Consider the following 18215-nt stretch of genomic DNA (forward strand, 5'->3'; position numbering starts at 1 on the left):
ACACACAGGTGAAAAGGCAGCAGACAGCCTGTTTCAGAGTGGCAGGACTCCTGGGGGCCGGGTTGGGCTGTGCAGTCAGGGAAGGCTTCTGGAGGAGCTGTCCCGAGTGTTGAGGCTGGAACAGAAGCCAGAGCCTGCGTGAGCAGGCAGGCAGCACCCATGGGCAGACACTCAGGGTTGAGGCCCCAGGGCAGAAAGGTGGCCAGCGTGCCCAGAGGAGAGTGCGGCCAGGCCTGCGCGCCGAGGGTCTCCGGGCTGTGGGCTGGAGTTCGGCGTTGCTTTCAGCACAGCAGGAGGCCTCTGGTGGGTTTTCGTCTAGGCTGTGGCAGCCAAGGTGTGTTTCTTAAGGGTCCCTCCCGGCCATTGTGGCCGTGGAGAACTAGGGGATTGTCTAGAGAGAGGTGGGGGCTTCGGGATGCATTTGGAGGTCTTGGCTGGTGCTCAGGGCCCACTCAGTGAGAGAGAGGTGGGCATGGCTGCTGCCATCTGCGCGGGTCCTGTGTGGCCCTGAGCTCTGCTGAAGACGCGGCTGAGAGCGTGGGGAACGGGGCATCCCCGCTGCAGGAGCTGACGCTTGCCCTGTGGCTGAGAGCGTGGGGAACGGGGCGGGCTCCAGGGGTGGGGCGTCCCCACTGCAGGAGCTGACGCTTGCCCTGAGGCTGAGAGCGTGGGGAACGGGGCATCCCTGCTGCAGGAGTGGACGCTTTGCCCTGTGGCTGCAGGGTGGACAGGACCAGTGTGGAGAACGCAAGGGGGCGCTGCACGAGCTGCCTCGGACTCTCAGCTTCGGGGTGGTGGACGCTGGTGGTCTGTGCTCCTGTCTCCTTCCTGGGGTGGGAGCTTTCCTGGATTTTTTCTGGGGTCTCGTCTCAAGAATAGCTCGAGGTCTTGTCCTCAGGAACAGTGGGAGCCCTGGCCAGAGAGCAGAGGGTGAGGGAGCCACTCAGCAGGCGGGGCCACGCAGGGAACTCATGCCCTGACGGGGTGGGAGCGCTGTCTCAGGAAGAGGGCAGCGGGGGCTGGCTCTTGTCTGCTGCCACAGTGAGGACAGAGGCCCCATGGGGACACCAACCTTGGGGGCAGGAGGCTGTCTCGGTGCCCCCAGACACCTTCACTTGGGTGCACGGTCACTGCTGCGTTGCAGCTGCCAAGAGTGAGGAAGGGGCTCCCGGAGCTCTTGCAGGCCAGGTGGGAGCGGGCAGTGACTATGGCTTCATCTCTCCAGGACACGTCTTTCCGGAATTCAAAGAGAGCGATGCCATGTTTGCTGCCGAGAGAGTGAGTGTGGGCGGCCGCCAGGGGTCCTGGAGTCGGGCTGCTCAGGAAGCGTGAAGGGGAGTGCTGGGAGCCCGGCTTGCTTGAGGGTTGGTGGCTGAGCTCTCGTCTGTCTGGGACCTGAGGATGCCTGTGTGTCCTGGGCGGAGGCATAGCAGCTGTCTTTGCAGGGCGAGGTGGAGACGCGACTCGAGGGCCTTTAGAGTGGCTAGGGGGCTCGGGAAAGGAAAACAAGCACCTTTGATGAGGAAGGAAGTCCCTTCCTCAGGCCTCGGCAGCTTCACCCCAGCCCACGCCGCTGGGGAGGGCCGCCCGGGGTGTTGCTCTCGCTCGTGCTGGGGTCCTCTCTGGGTCTGTTGCCTTCTGTGGGGCGGGGGAGGCTCTGTGCCTCTGGGGCTGGTGGGGCGGGAAGCGTGTGGTCCTGACTGCTGCCCCTCCTCAGGCCCCGGACTGGGTGGACGCTGAGGAATGCCACCGCTGCAGGGTGCAGTTCGGGGTGATGACCCGTAAGGTGAGTTCCCACCTGGGGAGCTCTGTCTACAGCCCCGGCCGGACACCAGGTCCCCTGCCGTGCACAAGGCCACCGTCCCTGCTGGGCCTTTCCTTCCTGGTGGGTGGTTCAGGAGGTGAGTGCAGCTGGCAGCGGGTGGCAGTGTGGCGTCAGGAGGGGGACAGTGAGGGCCCACATAAGGGCCTGATGCCGCTGCCTGGGCCGGGCCCAGCCTCACTCTGGAATTATAATGTCGTAAACCGAGGCCTACAGGCCTTTCTACAGTCACTCTGCTGCTTGCCAGGGCCGTGTGGCCCCCTTCTTTTTGTGGCTTAGCCCATCTGGATTCTGATCCCTCGAGCCATCTTCACACCAATGCCCCCTCCAGGCTGGCAACCGGGAATGCTTGGGGTTTGGGGTGTCAGCAGCTTCCAGCACCCACTGCACTCACAAAAGCTCTTGTTTTATCAGGAGAATTGATGTATATTTTTTCTTTGCCTTTATTTTTAACTTACCTTATTTTCCCCAAAACGGTGGCTGGCATTGAGACTCCTGGGAGCATGTCCAGGTTCCCCGGCCTTAGTGTCTTCCCAGGCACTTGTTCTGCTTGTCTCTTGCCTTCCCCCACCTGTGAGGCCCAACTTCGGCGTTGTACGGGGTGGTTCTGGGCCGGGTGGCACATCAGGGTCCTCCAGTGCCTGTGACCAGGCCTGTCTGCCCCACCTTACAGCACCACTGCCGGGCGTGTGGGCAGATCTTCTGCGGAAAGTGTTCTTCCAAGTACTCCACCATCCCCAAGTTCGGCATCGAGAAGGAGGTGCGTGTGTGCGAGCCCTGCTATGAGCAGCTGAACAGGTGAGTCCCCGCCCCCTGCTTGGGCTGCAGGTGGGGCAGGCTCTCCAGGCTGGGTTTTCTGTCCCTCTTGGCCATGGTGCCCGAGGCCTGCAGACCCCAGGGGGCCCTCACAGCACAGCAGCTAGAAGGTCAAGGGAAACCCAGGGTGGCCGCATGCCCTCGGACCCTGCCCCACACTAGGGCAGGTGGGTGTGCGAGACTGGGTGCTGCGGCTCCAGGGACCGAGGCTGTCCTGACAGACCTGTTGCTTGGGTTCAGGTTTGGGTTCATTTGCATTTCAACTTTCAGAATAAAACTTAGAGAAAAGTTGCAAGGAGTAGCACAGAGAAGCTGTGAGGCCGCGGCCAGTGCCTCAGCGGTGGGTGTTTTGTCGCAGAGTTTACTCTGCCTCTCCTCTTCTGCGCGTGCGCGTGTTCACACAGGTTTTATCCCGAATTTACATGAATGCAGATGTCATGCCCCTTGGCACTCAGGTCTTCGCCTGTGATCTCTGAGAGGGACAGTGCTCTCGTGGCCACAGCGGTCGCTCAGGACTGCGCTGCCACCCAATGCTGGCTTCTGCTCTGTGGTCCACGTTCCATTTCTGCCGTGGTCCCAGCAGCGTCGCTGTGGGTCTGGCCTGGGTCGCACGTGTTTTGTATGCGGGCTGTGCTCCCTCCTCGGTTCCCTTTTCCTGGAACGTGTCGCTGCCTCCCTGTCTCGCTCCGTGGACATTTCTGGGAGGTCAGGCCATGGCCACCTGGCCCTCTGTTCAGGGCTGAGGCTTCCACCCGCTTAGGTTCGGGAATCCCAGGAGTGAGGCCGTGCCCTCTTCAGGGTGTCCCATCCAAGCCATCCATGTCCGGTGATGGGCTGCCCGGAAAGTTCCTTTTCCTTCTTGTAACTGAGAAGAACTTGCCTTGAGCCACGTCAGTGTCGTGTCCGTCGCAGCCACTGCCCACATGCGTGAGTCTGCTGTGACCCAGCGGCTCCACGGCAGGGTATCCCAACGCCATTCCTGCCTTCACACACACTTGCTGGCGTTTCCCTATCCCGGTGGCTGTGCAGGTCTGCTTCGGTGTGGACTTTTCTTTTAGAAAAGAGCCCCAGGTCAGCTGAGCATGGTGGCTCATGCCTGTAATCCCAGCACTTTGGGAGGCTGAGGCGGGCAGATCACGAGGCCAAGAGATCAAGACCATCCTGGCCAACATGGTGAAATCCCGTCTCTACTTAAAATACAAAAATTAGCAGGCATGGCGGCAGGTGCCTGTAGTCCCAGCTACTCGGGAGACTGAGGCAGGAAAATCGCTTGAACCTGGGAGGCAGAGATTGCAGTGAGCCAAGATAGCACCACTGCACTCCAGCCTGGGCAACAGAGCAAGACTCTATCTCAAATAAAAAAAAAAAAAAGAAAAGAGCCCTAGGTCAAAGGTCAGCGTGCATGGTTTGAAATTGCGACCATGCTGTGAGCCTGCGGCCCCTGGACTGCCTGGGGAGCCCTGGAAGAGCTTACTGGGCGTGACAGTCACTGCCCTGTCTGCCCCTTCTTGGATGGGGCCCGTCCCACAGTGGCGGTGCTGTGTTTGGTTTCCCCAGTGCCGTAGGAAGGTCTTCGCAGGCCGGGCTGGTGTCCTGAATGCCCATTTGCAGGAGAGGAACTGGGGCTTACCCTGAGGGACTCACCTGAACCCTTGTGGCTGGTGTGATGCCCTTGAGTCCTGCCCTGCTCTGCTCTGGAGTGTGGCCATTGGGACACCTGTGGCTGTGGAACCACTGTCCTCACTCTGTGGGGACACTTAGAGGAGCCCGCAGAGGTGTGGTTGAGAGCTTTGGCGGGGGCAGGGCGGTGTCAGCGCATGGTGACCTGCAGCATTCCTTGTGCCCACAGGAAAGCGGAAGGAAAGGCCACTTCCACCACTGAGCTGCCCCCCGAGTACCTGACCAGCCCCCTGTCTCAGCAGTCCCAGGTACTCAGCCCGCTCCGTCCCGTGGGCACCTCTTCCCCGGGGCCCCCCCTCACCCTCCCCGCTTGTCCTCAGCTGCCCCCCAAGAGGGATGAGACGGCCCTGCAGGAGGAGGAGGAGCTGCAGCTGGCCCTGGCGCTGTCACAGTCAGAGGCGGAGGAGAAGGAGAGGCTGGTAAGCCGGGTGGGGCGGGGGGGCCTCAGGAGGGGCCCAGCTCCCCTGGAGGTGCTGCGGTGGGGCCAGAGGGGCGTCACGTGCACCCAAGTGACGCCCCTTCTGATTCTGTCTCAGAGACAGAAGTCCACGTACACTTCGTACCCCAAGGCGGAGCCCACGCCCTCGGCCTCCTCAGCTCCCCCCGCCAGCAGCCTATACTCTTCACCTGTGGTGAGCGGCCCTCGGGCTGGAGCTGCCTCTCCTGGAAGGCAGTAGGGTTGTTGGGGGACGCGGGTCCCCGAGCTGATTTAGTCAGGTTGGTGGGGGATGCGGGTCCCCAGGCTTCCCAGAGAGGACAGCCCCAGCACACGGGCGGACATCAGGGCAGAGCCCCACAGCTCCAGGCCCCCGTTCCTCCTGGTCCCTGGTTCGGTCCTTGGGACTAAAGACATGGGACAGACTGTGGGGAGGCGCCTTGCTGGTGAGACCCCGTCTCTTCCACACCCCTCCTGCCCCACAAGAACTGAAGAACTTGCTTTCTGGGGCATCCACGTCACCTCTCCCTGGCCTCAGCCCCGCTCTCAGTAGAGGGTGAAGAGGCAGCCTGTTTTGCAGGAGGTTGGATCAGGGACAGCAGATTGAGAAAGTGATTTTGTAGGTTCTGTGGAGTGGCCAGGCCGCTGCAGGCCAGGAGCTCAGAACAGCCCTGCCCCAGTGAGCCACCCCTTCCCTTCTTCCCCTCCTTCCGGGCTGTCGGCTAGGGCCCCACACGCTGAACCGTGGGGGCTGTCCAGTGTCCACCTTGAGGCCCCAGGGCTGGCCCGGTGCCACCCTGTTCCTCCCATAGCAAGGTTAGGAGCCTCATAGGACGGCAGTGCTGCCAGCCTCTGTGGAGTTCTAAGCATCTGGAAGAGGAGAAAAGATGGCTGCTCAGATGCCAGGAAACAGAGGAGGGCACGGAGGGAGGGCCCAGGCTGCGGCTCTGGTCTCCAGGATCTGCCACACTGGGGCCACCCCTGTCCCTGCCAAAGCAACGGGCTCTGTCACCAGTGAGACTCAGATGCCCCTTTCTCCCCAGAACTCGTCGGCACCTCTGGCTGAGGACATCGACCCTGAGGTAAGGCCCAGCATGGGATGCGTCCTCTCACGGTTTCTGGCCTTGGGAGTGACCCCCTCATTGCCTGCAGCTCGCACGGTATCTCAACCGGAACTACTGGGAGAAGAAGCAGGAGGAGGCTCGCAAGAGCCCCACACCGTCTGCGCCCGTGCCCCTGACAGAGCCGGCTGCACAGCCTGGGGAGGGGCACGCAGCCCCCACCAATGTGGTGGAGGTGAGGGGGCCACTCCCGGCATTCCTAGTGGCAGGGTCCCTTGGAAGGGGTGGATGCGGGACAGGTTGGAGGCCCCACTCATTCTCTCTCTTCCAGAACCCTCTCCCGGAGACAGACTCTCAGCCCATTCCTCCCTCTGGTGGCCCCTTTAGTGAGGTAAGCTGCGGCTCCCTCCACGGGCCAGGGCAAAACATGGCCTCCTGGCCCACAGCGCCAGGCACATGGCACAGGTGCCTGCCCTAACCAGAGGGCCGTGCCAGAGCAAGGGGTCTGCCCCAGCCTGGCCCCGGCCTGCCCTGCCCTTTGTGGCCTCTCCCAATGGAAACTACAGCAGGCTGTGGTCCAGAGCTCGGGCCACTCTCTGTGGACCTAACATGGACCTGAATATTCCAGAGCAGCCTAGAACCATCAGATGAGTCCTTGGCGTTGCCTGGGGCTTCTGGGCTGGTTGGCTGTCAGAGCACAGGTCCCTGGAGAGGGAGTAGGCAGTGGGACCCTGAGCCAGCTCTGTCCTGACCAGGGCTTGCTGCTGGACAAGGACCCCGCCTCCGGGGCCTCGCCTTCCTCGGCTGTAGAAGGGGCTGCTTGCGTAAGGTGCAGACGGACTCTGCTCCAGGCTTGAGTATAGCCGGGAGCCTCCATCCCAGGCCCCACCAGGGAGGCTGGCTGGGGCCTGGCCGCACTCATCCAGAACCCTGCTCTGCCTGCAGCCACAGTTCCACAATGGCGAGTCCGAGGAGAGCCACGAGCAGTTCCTGAAGGCGCTGCAGAACGCCGTCACCACCTTCGTGAACCGCATGAAGAGTAACCACATGCGGGGCCGCAGCATCACCAACGACTCGGCCGTGCTCTCGCTCTTCCAGTCCATCAACGGCATGCACCCGCAGCTGCTGGAACTGCTCAACCAGCTGGACGAGCGCAGGCGTAGGTGCCCACGCCACGGGGCCTCGGCTCAGGGGCAGCCCGGTGTTGTGAGCGCCGTCCTGAGCCAGGGCCTCCCCTGAAGGTGCTGGGCTCTTGTGAGTCCTTCATTGGGGCCGTGGCTTCCTCCAGAGGGTCTCAACGGGAGGTGGTCTCAGTGATGACCATGCCCTGCCCTGCCCAGGACCCTCTGCCTGCCTCCCCCAGAGCCCAGCGCCTTCAGAGCCCTCTGCAGAAGGTTTGGCACAGGGCGGCCCATCTGTGTGTCCGTTCCACCCAGGAGCTTCTCGGCACTGTGCCGGAGTGGTCAGGGTTGCTCTGTCATCTGCCCACAGTGTACTATGAGGGGCTGCAGGACAAGCTGGCACAGATCCGCGATGCCCGGGGGGCGCTGAGTGCCCTGCGCGAAGAGCACCGGGAGAAGCTTCGCCGAGCAGCCGAGGAGGCAGAGCGCCAGCGCCAGATCCAGCTGGCCCAGAAGCTGGAGATAATGCGGCAGAAGAAGCAGGTGCAGTGGCTGCCCAGCCATGGGCCGGGGCGGGCTGGGGGACCCCGCAGCATAACCACCACCTTTTTGCCGCACAGGAGTACCTGGAGGTGCAGAGGCAGCTGGCCATCCAGCGCCTGCAGGAGCAGGAGAAGGAGCGGCAGCTGCGGCTGGAGCAGCAGAAGCAGACGGTCCAGATGCGCGCGCAGATGCCCGCCTTCCCCCTGCCCTACGCCCAGGCATGTGCCGTCTTCCCGCCACCCAGAGGCTCGTGGGCTGAGGACCAGCTCTCACCACCATCTCCTTCGTCCCCAGCTCCAGGCCATGCCTGCGGCCGGAGGCGTGCTCTACCAGCCCTCGGGACCAGCCAGCTTCCCCAGCACCTTCAGCCCCGCCGGCTCAGTGGAGGGCTCCCCCATGCACAGCGTGTACATGAGCCAGCCGGCCCCTGCTGCTGGCCCCTACCCCAGCATGCCCGGCACCGCTGCTGGTAAGGACAGTTCGGGGCAGAGACCATGCTTTTCTTCCCTCGTCTTTATTTTAGCCGAATTTACAGAAAAGCAGTAAGAATGGTGCGAAGGTTTTCCCAATTGCTCCGATGTGAATGTTGTCCCTGCTTTTTCCTGTTTCCATGCAAACGTGCTCACACAGGCTTTCCTGCTGGAGCCGTGTTTCAATCCGTGCGTGGCAGGTACTGCCCTCTCCCCTGAATGCGACAGCGAGCATTTCCTGAAACCAGCAGGCGCTGGGCTGCTGATCCTCGTCTGTAGCAGGCTCAGCCCTCATGGACTGTCCCAGTGGTGTCCTGTAAACAGCACGCCCCCTGCTGCGTGGCGTTTGCCCCCCACCCCACCACCTTTAATCTAGAGTGTTCCCCAGTCAGCCTTTGTGTTTTGTGACATCGACTGTCCCGAGAGCACTGGCCTGTCGTTCGGCAGACCGTCGTCCTCAGCTTAGGTTTGTCTGGTGTTTCCACGTGGTGACCGTAAGGCTGTGCTTTTCCTCAGAGTGGCAGCGGAGGTGACGTGCATCCTGTCAGTCCCATTGCGGGCCATTCGGCTGAGACGGGGTCTGCCAGGGGTTTTCACTGTGAAGTGACTGTTTTGCCGTTTATCAGATGTCCCTTGGGGGAGGCTTTCCAAATACCCTGGGACTCCTCAAGGTCTAGCATTTTTTGCTAATGTTGCTTGTGTTTATTACGGTGTTTGCCAAATAGCACCTTCTAATTCTGCTGTTGTCTTTCCACTGGTGGGAGGTACTCTCCCCACTCTCCTACTTATCGTCAGTCACAGCGGCGTGGAGACGTGCTTATTTTTTCTTTCAAAGGTGACACTCCTCTGTCATCACTCTTTATTCTTAGAGTCTTGCTGTCACCCAGGCTGGAGTGCAGTGCCATGATCATGGTTCACTGCAGCCTCGACTTCCTGGGCTCAGGCAATCCTCCCACCTCAGCCCCTCGAGTAGCTGGGACTACAGGATTGCACCACCATGCCTGGCTAATTAAAAAAAAAAAAAAAAAAAAAAAGGCTGGGTGCGGTGGCTCACGCCTGTAGTCCCAGCACGTTGGGAGGCTGAGGCGGGTGGATCATGAGGTCAGGAGTTCAAGACCAGCCTGCCAGGATGGTGAAACCCTGTCTGTACTAAATATACAAACATTAGGTGGGCGTGGTGGCACGCGCCTGTAATCCCAGCTATTCGGGAGGCAGAGGCAGAGAATGAATTGAACCCAGGAAGTGGAGGTTGCAGTGAGCCGAGATTGCGCCACCGCACTCCAGCCTAAGCAACAGAGTAAAACTCCATCTCAAATGTAGAAATGAGGTCTTTCTGTGTTGCCCAAGCTGACCTCAAACTCCTGACCTCGAGTGATCTGCCCTTCTTGGCCTCTCAAAGTGCTGGGATTACAGGCGTGAGCCACCGCACCCGGCCCCATTACTTTGATGCTCAAAGTTTCCCAGGTGTGGCCATGGGAGGCGTCAGTGGCTTCTCTGTTGCATAGGGCCATCGGTTTGGGATGCTCCTGAGTTTCTGTTGCTAGATACTCTGTGCTCGTCTTGTACGTTCTCAACCCTGGAAGCAGCCATTTCTCCAAGGAGCCCTTGTTTCCTTTAGTGGAGGGTGGTCTGGATCTTGGTTAGAAGCCAAAATCGAGATTCTGGGTGTGCTCACAGCTCTAGGTTGTTAGCAGACAGAGCTGGAAGTGTGTATATGAATACAAGTGGACAGTTGTGGGTGTGTCTGTGTATGTGAGAATACATGCGTCTTTGTATATGATAAAAACCATGAGTGCTGCCAGGTGCGGTGGCTCACGTCTGTAATCCCAACACTTTGGGAGGCCGAGGCGAGTGGCTCACCTGAGGTCAGGAGTTGGGAGACTGGCCTGGCCAACATGGTGAAACCCCCTGTCTACTAAAAATACAAAAATTAGCCGGGTGTGATGGTGCGTACCTGTAGTCCCAGCTACTTGGGCGGCTGAGGCAGGAGAATCACTGGAACCTGGGAGGCAGAGGTTGCAGTGTGCCAAGATCATGCCATTGCCCTCCAGCCTGGGTGACAAAGCGAGACTCCGTCTCAAAAAAAAAAAATCCATGAGTTAATTCCAGTACTTGCAATTTTAATCTAATAGCACAGTTTTCTTTTGCATTGTTTTTAATATACTTATTTGCTTAGCCCTAGAATACACAAAAAGTAGTTTGAAGAATGCTAACCTGGCCCACTGTGGAGGCGATGCTTCCTGACTGGAGTGGAGCATTTGTCTGTAGTTCGTCATCTGTAGCCTGAGGCTGTGGAGTCCAGATTCTGGGTTCAGAAGTTACTGGGATTCACTATCCCATCCCATTGGTCAGACCATGTCACTCATTTCAAATACAGTTTGGTTCATTTTTTCTGATTTCATTCTATTCTAGGATTCTCCTCCCATCCTTGTCGGTTTATCTTCTTTTCTTTTTCTTTTTTTTTTTTTTGAGATGAAGTCTCGCTCTGTCGCCCAGGCTGGAGTGCAATGGTGCGACCTCGGCTCACTGCAATCTCCGCCTCCCAGGTTCAAGCAATTCTCCTGCCTCAGCCTCTTGCGTAGCTGTGATTACAGGCACCTGCCACCATGCCCAGCTAGTTTTTGTATTTTTGTTAGAGACAGGGTTTTACTATGTTAGACAGCCTGGTCTCGAACTCCTGCCATCGTGATCCGCCTGCCTCAGCCTCCCAAAGTGCTGGGATTACAAGCGTGAGCCACCACGCCCCACCTATGTTCCTTTTTTTAGAAACGTGAAACCTGAACTTGGTTCCAAAAGTCACAACAAAAAGGAAAACTCCTCGCTAGGCGGTGGTTCACGCCTGTAATCCCAGCACTTTGGGAGGCCGAGGCAGGTGGGTCACCTGAGGTCAGGAGTTCAAAACCAGCCTGACCAACATGGTGAAACCCTGTCTCTCCTAAAAATACAAAAACTTAGCTGGGTGTGGTGGTGCACGCCTGTAATCCCAGCTGCTCGGGAGGCTGAGGCAGGAGAATTGCTTCAACCCAGGAGGCAGAGGTTGCAGTGAGCCAAGATGCCACTGCACTCCAGCCTGCACGACAGAGACTCTGTCTCAAAAAAAAAGTAAAACTCAAGAGTAGGGTGTCCCTTCCTCTCCTCCCCATTGCCCTGGCTGAACCGTCTCCCCTGTCTTGTTTGTCACAGATCCCAGCATGGTGAGTGCCTACATGTACCCAGCAGGGGCCACTGGGGCGCAGGCGGCCCCCCAGGCCCAGGCCGGACCCACCGCCAGCCCCGCTTACTCATCCTACCAGCCTACTCCCACAGCGGGCTACCAGGTATGCAGGAAGGCCGCTCCTCTCCTTCCAGGGCCAGCCCCAGCCCCAGCCCCTCCTCCCATGGCACTCATTCCCTCCGCAGAACGTGGCCTCCCAGGCCCCACAGAGCCTCCCGGCCATCTCTCAGCCTCCGCAGTCCAGCACCATGGGCTACATGGGGAGCCAGTCAGTCTCCATGGGCTACCAGCCTTACAACATGCAGGTACAGTGACCTCCAGGCTCTGCTGGGGGCCGGGGTGGGGGAGCAGTTGATGATGCTGAGGGTCCCTTGGTGAGGCTGGCGGGCACTGGGTGGACTCCACCCCTTCTGCTCCTCCCCCCTCCACTCTCTGGGTGTTCCCTGTGGTCACCTTTGGATTGTTGCAAGCCAGAAACACCCCCTCCTGCCTGGTCACAGGGCTACTCTCTCACATGTGGCATCTTCTCACAACAGAATCTCATGGCCACCCTCCCGAGCCAGGACGCGTCTCTGCCGCCCCAGCAGCCCTACATCGCGGGGCAGCAGCCCGTGTACCAGCAGGTGAGCCATTCCCAGGGCCTCACAGCAGCACCCACAGGGCACCCTCAGGCTTCATGGTTCAGCAGTGGGTCCCCTGGCCCCAGTGGGGATTGTCCTGTACGCCTGCTCACAGTGGGAGACGCATACCTTAGGCCCCTTCTCAGCAGACAGAACGAGGACACAAGTCTTAGGGCAGACACACGTGTCCGCAAGTGTAGACAGGAAAAACCGTGAATTTACTTGAAAGGCAAAGGCCGTGTGAGCTGCAATCAGTGGACATGGATTACAAGCACTTGTGGGTCTGTGGCTCTGCTGGGACAAAAGCCTTCCTCCCTGGGCTGGGGAAGGGAGGACCAGGGCCATGCCTGCTTTCCTCCTGCACAGATGGCACCCTCCGGTGGTCCCCCGCAGCAGCAGCCCCCCGTGGCCCAGCAGCCGCAGGCGCAGGGGCCGCCGGCACAGGGCAGCGAGGCCCAGCTCATTTCATTCGACTGACCCAGGCCATGCTCACGTCCAGAGTAACACTACAGTTCACCTGAAACGCCTCGTCTCTAACTGCCGTCATCCTGCCTCCCTGTCCTCTACTGCCGGTAGTGTCCCTTCTCTGCGAGCGAGGGGGGGGCCTTCACCCCAAGCCCGCCTCCCTTCTTGTCCTCAGCCTGCTGCAGTCCCTGAGTTGATCTCTGCTTTCTTTCCCCAGGGCTGGGCCATGGGGAGGGAAGGACCTTCTCCCAGGGGAAGCCCCCAGCCCTGTGGGTCATGGTCTGTGAGAGGTGGCAGGAATGGGGACCTTCACCCCCCGCGGAGCCTGTGCCCTCTGGCCCCACTGTGAGCTGGCTGTGGTGTCTGGGTGTGGCCTGGGGCTCCCTCTGCAGGGGCCTCTCTTGGCAGCCACAGCCAAGGGTGGAGGCTTCAGGTCTCCAGCTTCTCTGCTTCTCAGCTGTCATCTCCAGTGCCCCAGAATGGTACAGCGATAATAAAATGTATTTCAGAAAGCATCAGCGTTTTTTTGTTTTTTTTTTATTAATTTTTTTGAGATGGAGTCTCACTCTGTCACCCAGGCTGGAGTGGTGATCTCCGCTCACTGCAAGCTCCGCCTCCCGGGTTCAAGCTATTCTCGGGCCTCAGCCTCCCGAGTAGCTGGGACTACGGGTGCACCCCATTACCATGCCTGGCTAGTTTTTGTATATTTAGTAGCGACGGTGTTTCACCATGTTGGCCAGGCTGGTCGTGAACGCCTAACCTCAGGTGATCCACCTGCCTCGGGCTCCTAAAGTGCTGAGATTACAGGCATGAACCACCGCGCCCGACCTGCATCAACGTTTGCTCAGGGGGCAGGTGGTCGGGCTGATGGCCCAGCTGCAGGCAGGGTCATTTCCAGCCTGTCCCTCCCTGAGGCTGCGTGCCAGGGTTCACCTGTGCCCTGCGCGGCTCTGCACTGACCCCGCCGGTGGCTGGGGAGGAGTTTGGGCTTGGCGCCTCCTCCGTGTAGTGGTTGAAGCTTCCCGGGTGCTCCTCATTCCTGGGAAGGGAGTCGGGTGATGGGAACGGTGGGGGCTCAGCGCCGGGGACGAGCAGGGCTGAAACGCGCCTCCTGAGTGTTGAAAGCGGCAGGCGCCGGCCTTTGCACCCAGAGGCCAGGGCGTCTCACGCACCTTCACATCCAGGCCTCTTAGGGGAGCGCGGCTTTGGCTTTTCCAGGAAGGCATGGACTCGAACGGACAGGGAAAGAGAAGGTGTGGAGAGACGGGCAGGATAAGCAGGCACTGGGCCCAAGCCGCCCTTGGAGGCTCCGCCTGTTCTAATCTGAAGGCGGAGGCTCAGCCGTGCTCTCCCAGGAGGCCACCTGGGCGTTTGGGGCTTTAGCTAGGAAAGAGGATGTCGCTTGCGGCTGCGAAGGCGCCAAGGCCCAGAGCTCGCGCCTCCGCCCGCGACGGCGGCACTGGGGGCCCGGAGCGGGCGGGACACGCGGGTTACTGCGGGCTTCGGGGCCCTAGCCTCGACCGCGACGTTCGCTCGCATCGCGCACGGACAAAAACCCGTGAGCTCTGGAGAAAGAACACCTGAATCTGGAGCCCCCAGCCCCCGTCGCTCGTTTGAGCGACCCCAAAACCCGGCGGGACGAGGGCCGCCGGATATCCAGCTGCCGCCACAGACGGCGCTTTGGCGTCTGCGCGACGCGCCGCCTTATGGGTAATCTCAGGGTGAGACGAGGCTAGCGCGAGGTGCGGCTAGAGCGTCATTCCCGGCTCAAATGCCCGGCAGCCGTGGCGGCTAGAGCGTCTCTCCCCAGCTCGAATGCCCGGCGGCCGTGGCGGCTAGAGCGTCACTCCTCAGCTCGAATGCCCGGCGGCCGAGGCGGCTAGAGCGTCGCCTCCTCCCGGGGAACCGCGTGTGACCTTCCAGCCCGCGGACCGATGCTGCCGGCGGCTGCTCGCCCCCTGTGGGGGCCTTGCCTTGGGCTTCGGGCCGCTGCGTTCCGCCTCGCCAGGTACGCGGGATCCTGGGGCGCCAGGACCGGGCCGGCAGGCAGGTTAGGGGGCGGCCGGGCACTGAGGGGTCGATCCGGGCGGAGGAGGGCGGCGGGGCCGGCCTCCCTGCAGCGGCCAGGCCGGGCTTGGGGGTCCCATCGGGGGCGCGGGGAGGAGGCCTCCCGGTGCGTACGCCCCTTCCCTCCTGGGCCGTGGAAAGCGCCGAGGTCGGCCCCAGATGACCTTGGACGATTCCCTGCTCCTCCCTTGGCCTCAGCCTTTTCCGCAGCAAAGGCCCATCCATGGGTGCGGCGTTTTGCGGCCAGGGGGCCCCATGTTTTGGGAGGCTTAGCGCAGGAAGATGCACCTAAGTAATAGTTTCGCCACCGCTGGGTTGATGTATTTCATTCAAACCAGAAACTTGAGGTTTGAGTGGTATGGCTGCAAATAAACACGTGGCTTTCTAAGGCTCTTTGAAAAATTTAAAGTAACTTGCAAATCTTAGCAATACGGACTCCTTGAGGTCTGAGAACCCTGGACTGGGACCAAGGAGCTAGGTAATTTCTGGCCCTAGTGATTACCAGCCTGAGCTTATGGCACCCACCAGTCCCCCAGTTGTCCTGCCCCCCTGGTCTCTGCAGCCCCTTCCATTCCAGGACTGACAAGTCGGTTTTAATTGGGGGTGGGGGCTAGGCAACAGGTGCCATGTGTCTGTGCCGTGCGACATATGAGGAGCAGCGGCCATCGGAGGTGTGATGCCCTCGCTGGTGCACCCCTGGATAATGCCCCCAAGGAGTACCCCCCCAAGATACAGCAACTGGTCCAGGACATCGCCAGCCTCACTCTCTTGGAAATCTCAGACCTCAACGAGCTCCTGAAGGTATCGTGAGAGGGTGGCACAGACCCAGGGGCTGGAAGTTTGGGGGCCCCTGTGTTTTGTTCCTGGTGTATTTTGGGAGTTTGGTAAATTGTCAAAAGTGTGTTTGTCCAGGTGCAAGGTCCATGCCAGGCTAGTTGCCCCTCCTCAGTAGGTTCCGGCTGGTGTGAGGGCCAGCTGTGGACACTGTTCTCTATCTCTGCAGAAAACGTTGAAGATCCAGGATGTCGGGCTTGTGCCGATGGGTGGTGTGATGCCTGGGGTTGTCCCTGCTGCAGCAGCCCAGGAGGTGAGTCCTGGGCAGAATGAGGCGTTTCTGTGCTGCCCAGTTCGCCTGTGGCCTCATGTGCCATGGTCCCTTATCTCAGGTTCTACAGCTGCCGTCATTGTCTGCAGCCTGCACACCTGTGCCGGCCTCCTGCAGCCTCCTGGGACCTACTCCCTGCCATGGATGTGCAAGTCTTTGCATGTGGAGACCATGTTTCTAATGGAGGGAAACAGACACTAAGCTGAGAGAGGAAAAAGAGGCTGGGCGTGGTGGCTCACACCTGTAATCCCAGCACTTCGGGAGGCCGAGACGGGTGGATCACTTGAGGTCAGGAGCTCGAGGCCAGCCTGGCCAACATGGTGAAACCCCGTCTCTACTTAAAAACACACACAAAAAATTAGCTGGGCCTGGTGGCACGTGCCTGTAATCCCAGCTACTCGGGAGGCTGAGGCAGGAGAACAGTTTGAACCCGGGAGACTCTGTCTCAAAGAAACAAACAAAATAAATAAATAAAAATAAAAATAATAAAAATACAAAAATTAGCCGGATGTGGTGGCAGGTGCCTGTAATCCCAGCTACTTGGGAGGCTGAGGCAAGAGAATTGCTTGAACCAGGGAGGCAGAGGTTGCAGTGAGCCGAGATCATACCACTACCCTCCAACCTGGCAACAGAGCAAGACCCTGTCTCAAAAAAAAAAAAAGAGGAAAAAGAGAGGAAAAAATTATACGAAACAGAACATTGTAAGCATTATGGGGAAAAGGAGGGAAGAGGCTCAAGGTGGGAGGGAGAGTTCCAAGTTCAAGGTGGGCTTCAAAGAGGAGGCAGACATTGTGGAAGAGAGCACGGCCTTCCTGGCGGAGGAGGGGGAAGGCACCAGGGTCACCAGGCAAGAGGGTGTCTGACAATTCAGGGAGCAGCAGTGAGGTAGGGGCTGGCGCAGGCGAAGGGGTGTAACAGGCAGCCCTGTCCTTGGGTCTTTGCAAGGAAACCAGCGAACTTGAAGCTGCCCGTTGCATTTGGTCATCGGGTTGCGTGAACCTCTCCGCCGGAGCCCTCTCCTCAGCCCCTTTCCCCACTGGGGAACCAGGTCGTGTACTGTAGAGTGTCCCACGTTCCAGATGCGTGGGGTGCCCATGGGGCGTCATCACTCATGCCTGAGAACTGGAAGGTAGTTTAAAGGCTGATTAGATTCAGGCTGAGCATTTGGGTAAGAATAGCTGGGATTACTGTAGAGCCTGTTGTGTAAACTGGATTGCTTTTGAGGAGAGAGAAGATGTTATTAATAGCCTTCCCAGGCCGTGGGGACACGCAGCCCCCTGCCCTCGGGTGGTGCTGGGTCTCCATGCACCACGTCAGAAGCGCAGTGTGCCCATCAGTCCTATGGCGGGTTGTCAGTTTGTCATTATATGTGCACTGCGGTGTGGCGCTGCTTTTATCTACAAAGCACTTTCGGTGCCGTTCTTTCCTGTCTCATAAGTTACGCTTTCTAAGCAAGAGGGGAGTAGAGTATTGGGGGAAGGACTGTGAAGCATGTTTTTATTTATTTATGAAACCGAGTCTCACTCTATCACCCAGGCTGGAGTGCAATGGTGCGATCTCGGCTCACTGCAGCCCCCACCTCCCGGGTTCAAGCAATTCTCATGCCGCAGCCTCCCGAGTAGCTGGGATTACAGGCACGCACCACTAGAGTCAGGGTTTCACCATGTTGGCCAGGCTGGTTTCAAACTTGACCTCAAGTGATCCACCCGCCTTGGCCTCCCAAAGCGCTAGGATTACAGGCGTGAGCCACCGGAGCCACCGTTCCCGTCCGAGGCATGTTTACAAAGTGTTATTGGGCAGATCTGCCTCTGACTAGCTATGAGAGAGAAAAGGCACTAGCTGGACTCGCGAGGCCGAGGCAGGAGAATCGCTTGAACCCGGGAGGTGGAGGTTGCAGTGAGCTGAGGTGGCACCACTGCATTCCAGCCTGAATGACAGAGTGAGACTCCGTCTCAAAAAAAAAAAAAAAAAGAAAAGAAAAAGCACCAGCTGGTTAAGGATTGATGAGTTGGGAGACGTGACTTCCAACTCCAGGCTTCGCTGGGGCCTCCGCTGCACCTCCCTTTGGGGCTTTAGAATGGGGTGGCCCAGCAGTGGAGGTGTTAGCTCCCCCCAGCCCTTTGTCATCTGGCTCCCCTTCTTTCCTGCTCCCTAAGGCGGTGGAAGAAGATATCCCCATAGCGAAAGAACGGACACATTTCACCGTCCGCCTGACCGAGGCGAAGCCCGTGGACAAAGTGAAGCTGATCAAGGAAATCAAGAACTACATCCAGGGCATCAACCTCGTCCAGGTCTGCGCCGCAGTGGGGGTTCTGAGGCAGGTTCCGTTGTGGCGGCCCAGGGCCCCCAGTCCCTGACTTTGCTCTTTCTGGCAGGCAAAGAAGCTGGTGGAGTCCCTGCCGCAGGAAATCAAAGCCAACGTCGCCAAAGCTGAGGCGGAGAAGATCAAGGCGGCCCTGGAGGCGGTGGGCGGCACTGTGGTTCTGGAGTAGCCTCCAGCTCAGAGGACTTGTGTTCAGGGGTCCCTGGGACCCGGGCGAGGTCCCGCCCTCCCGTGGTCACTGGCTCCACTCCCAGCACCAGGCGCCCAGTGGAGCTGTTTGGGAGAACTGCCTGCGCCACGCAGCGGGGCTGGACAGGCCGCACAGACCTACTGTTGCGGGAGGGAGGGGCGGCTGCTGCCTGGTGACGGCACCGGGAGGCCCACCAGGACGCGCCACCGGTGAATGTGCCTCTGGTGGCTGCTGAGAAAAATACACTGTGCAGCTCAGTGTGTGGCGTGCCGTGCTCAGGCT

The 18215-nt window shown here is 59.6% G+C and overlaps 2 protein-coding genes across 5 annotated transcripts in view; both read left to right on the forward strand.

Moving 5' to 3' along the window:
* HGS (hepatocyte growth factor-regulated tyrosine kinase substrate) overlaps nt 1-12763 on the forward strand; it is an 18076-nt gene extending 5313 nt beyond the window's left edge. For 2 of the 4 annotated variants that reach the window (XM_054458542.2, XM_054458543.2), the window contains exons 6-22: nt 1226-1278; nt 1718-1786; nt 2496-2620; nt 4488-4566; nt 4639-4737; nt 4855-4950; nt 5798-5836; nt 5907-6050; nt 6147-6206; nt 6761-6974; nt 7307-7479; nt 7557-7697; nt 7774-7948; nt 11133-11266; nt 11349-11468; nt 11700-11786; nt 12150-12763. In XM_054458542.2, the coding sequence (XP_054314517.1) occupies nt 1226-1278; nt 1718-1786; nt 2496-2620; nt 4488-4566; nt 4639-4737; nt 4855-4950; nt 5798-5836; nt 5907-6050; nt 6147-6206; nt 6761-6974; nt 7307-7479; nt 7557-7697; nt 7774-7948; nt 11133-11266; nt 11349-11468; nt 11700-11786; nt 12150-12260 (1919 nt within the window). In that variant the 3' untranslated portion in view covers nt 12261-12763. The remainder of the gene's footprint in view (nt 1-1225; nt 1279-1717; nt 1787-2495; nt 2621-4487; nt 4567-4638; nt 4738-4854; nt 4951-5797; nt 5837-5906; nt 6051-6146; nt 6207-6760; nt 6975-7306; nt 7480-7556; nt 7698-7773; nt 7949-11132; nt 11267-11348; nt 11469-11699; nt 11787-12149) is intronic. The other 2 variants (XM_063656334.1, XM_063656336.1) reach the window with 1 other exon arrangement.
* A 41-nt stretch (nt 12764-12804) lies between these two features.
* Nucleotides 12805-18190, forward strand: MRPL12 (mitochondrial ribosomal protein L12). Its single transcript, XM_054457460.2, has 5 exons — nt 12805-14256; nt 14930-15116; nt 15319-15402; nt 17577-17711; nt 17796-18190. The coding sequence occupies exons 1-5, from the start codon at nt 14183-14185 to the stop codon at nt 17910-17912; spliced, it is 597 nt and encodes a 198-aa protein (XP_054313435.1). The 5' UTR covers nt 12805-14182; the 3' UTR covers nt 17913-18190.
* The last annotated feature ends 25 nt before the right edge of the window (nt 18191-18215 follow it).

The sequence above is a fragment of the Pongo pygmaeus genome, chromosome 19, assembly GCF_028885625.2.
Source record: "Pongo pygmaeus isolate AG05252 chromosome 19, NHGRI_mPonPyg2-v2.0_pri, whole genome shotgun sequence".
Classification (NCBI taxonomy): domain Eukaryota; kingdom Metazoa; phylum Chordata; class Mammalia; order Primates; family Hominidae; genus Pongo; species Pongo pygmaeus.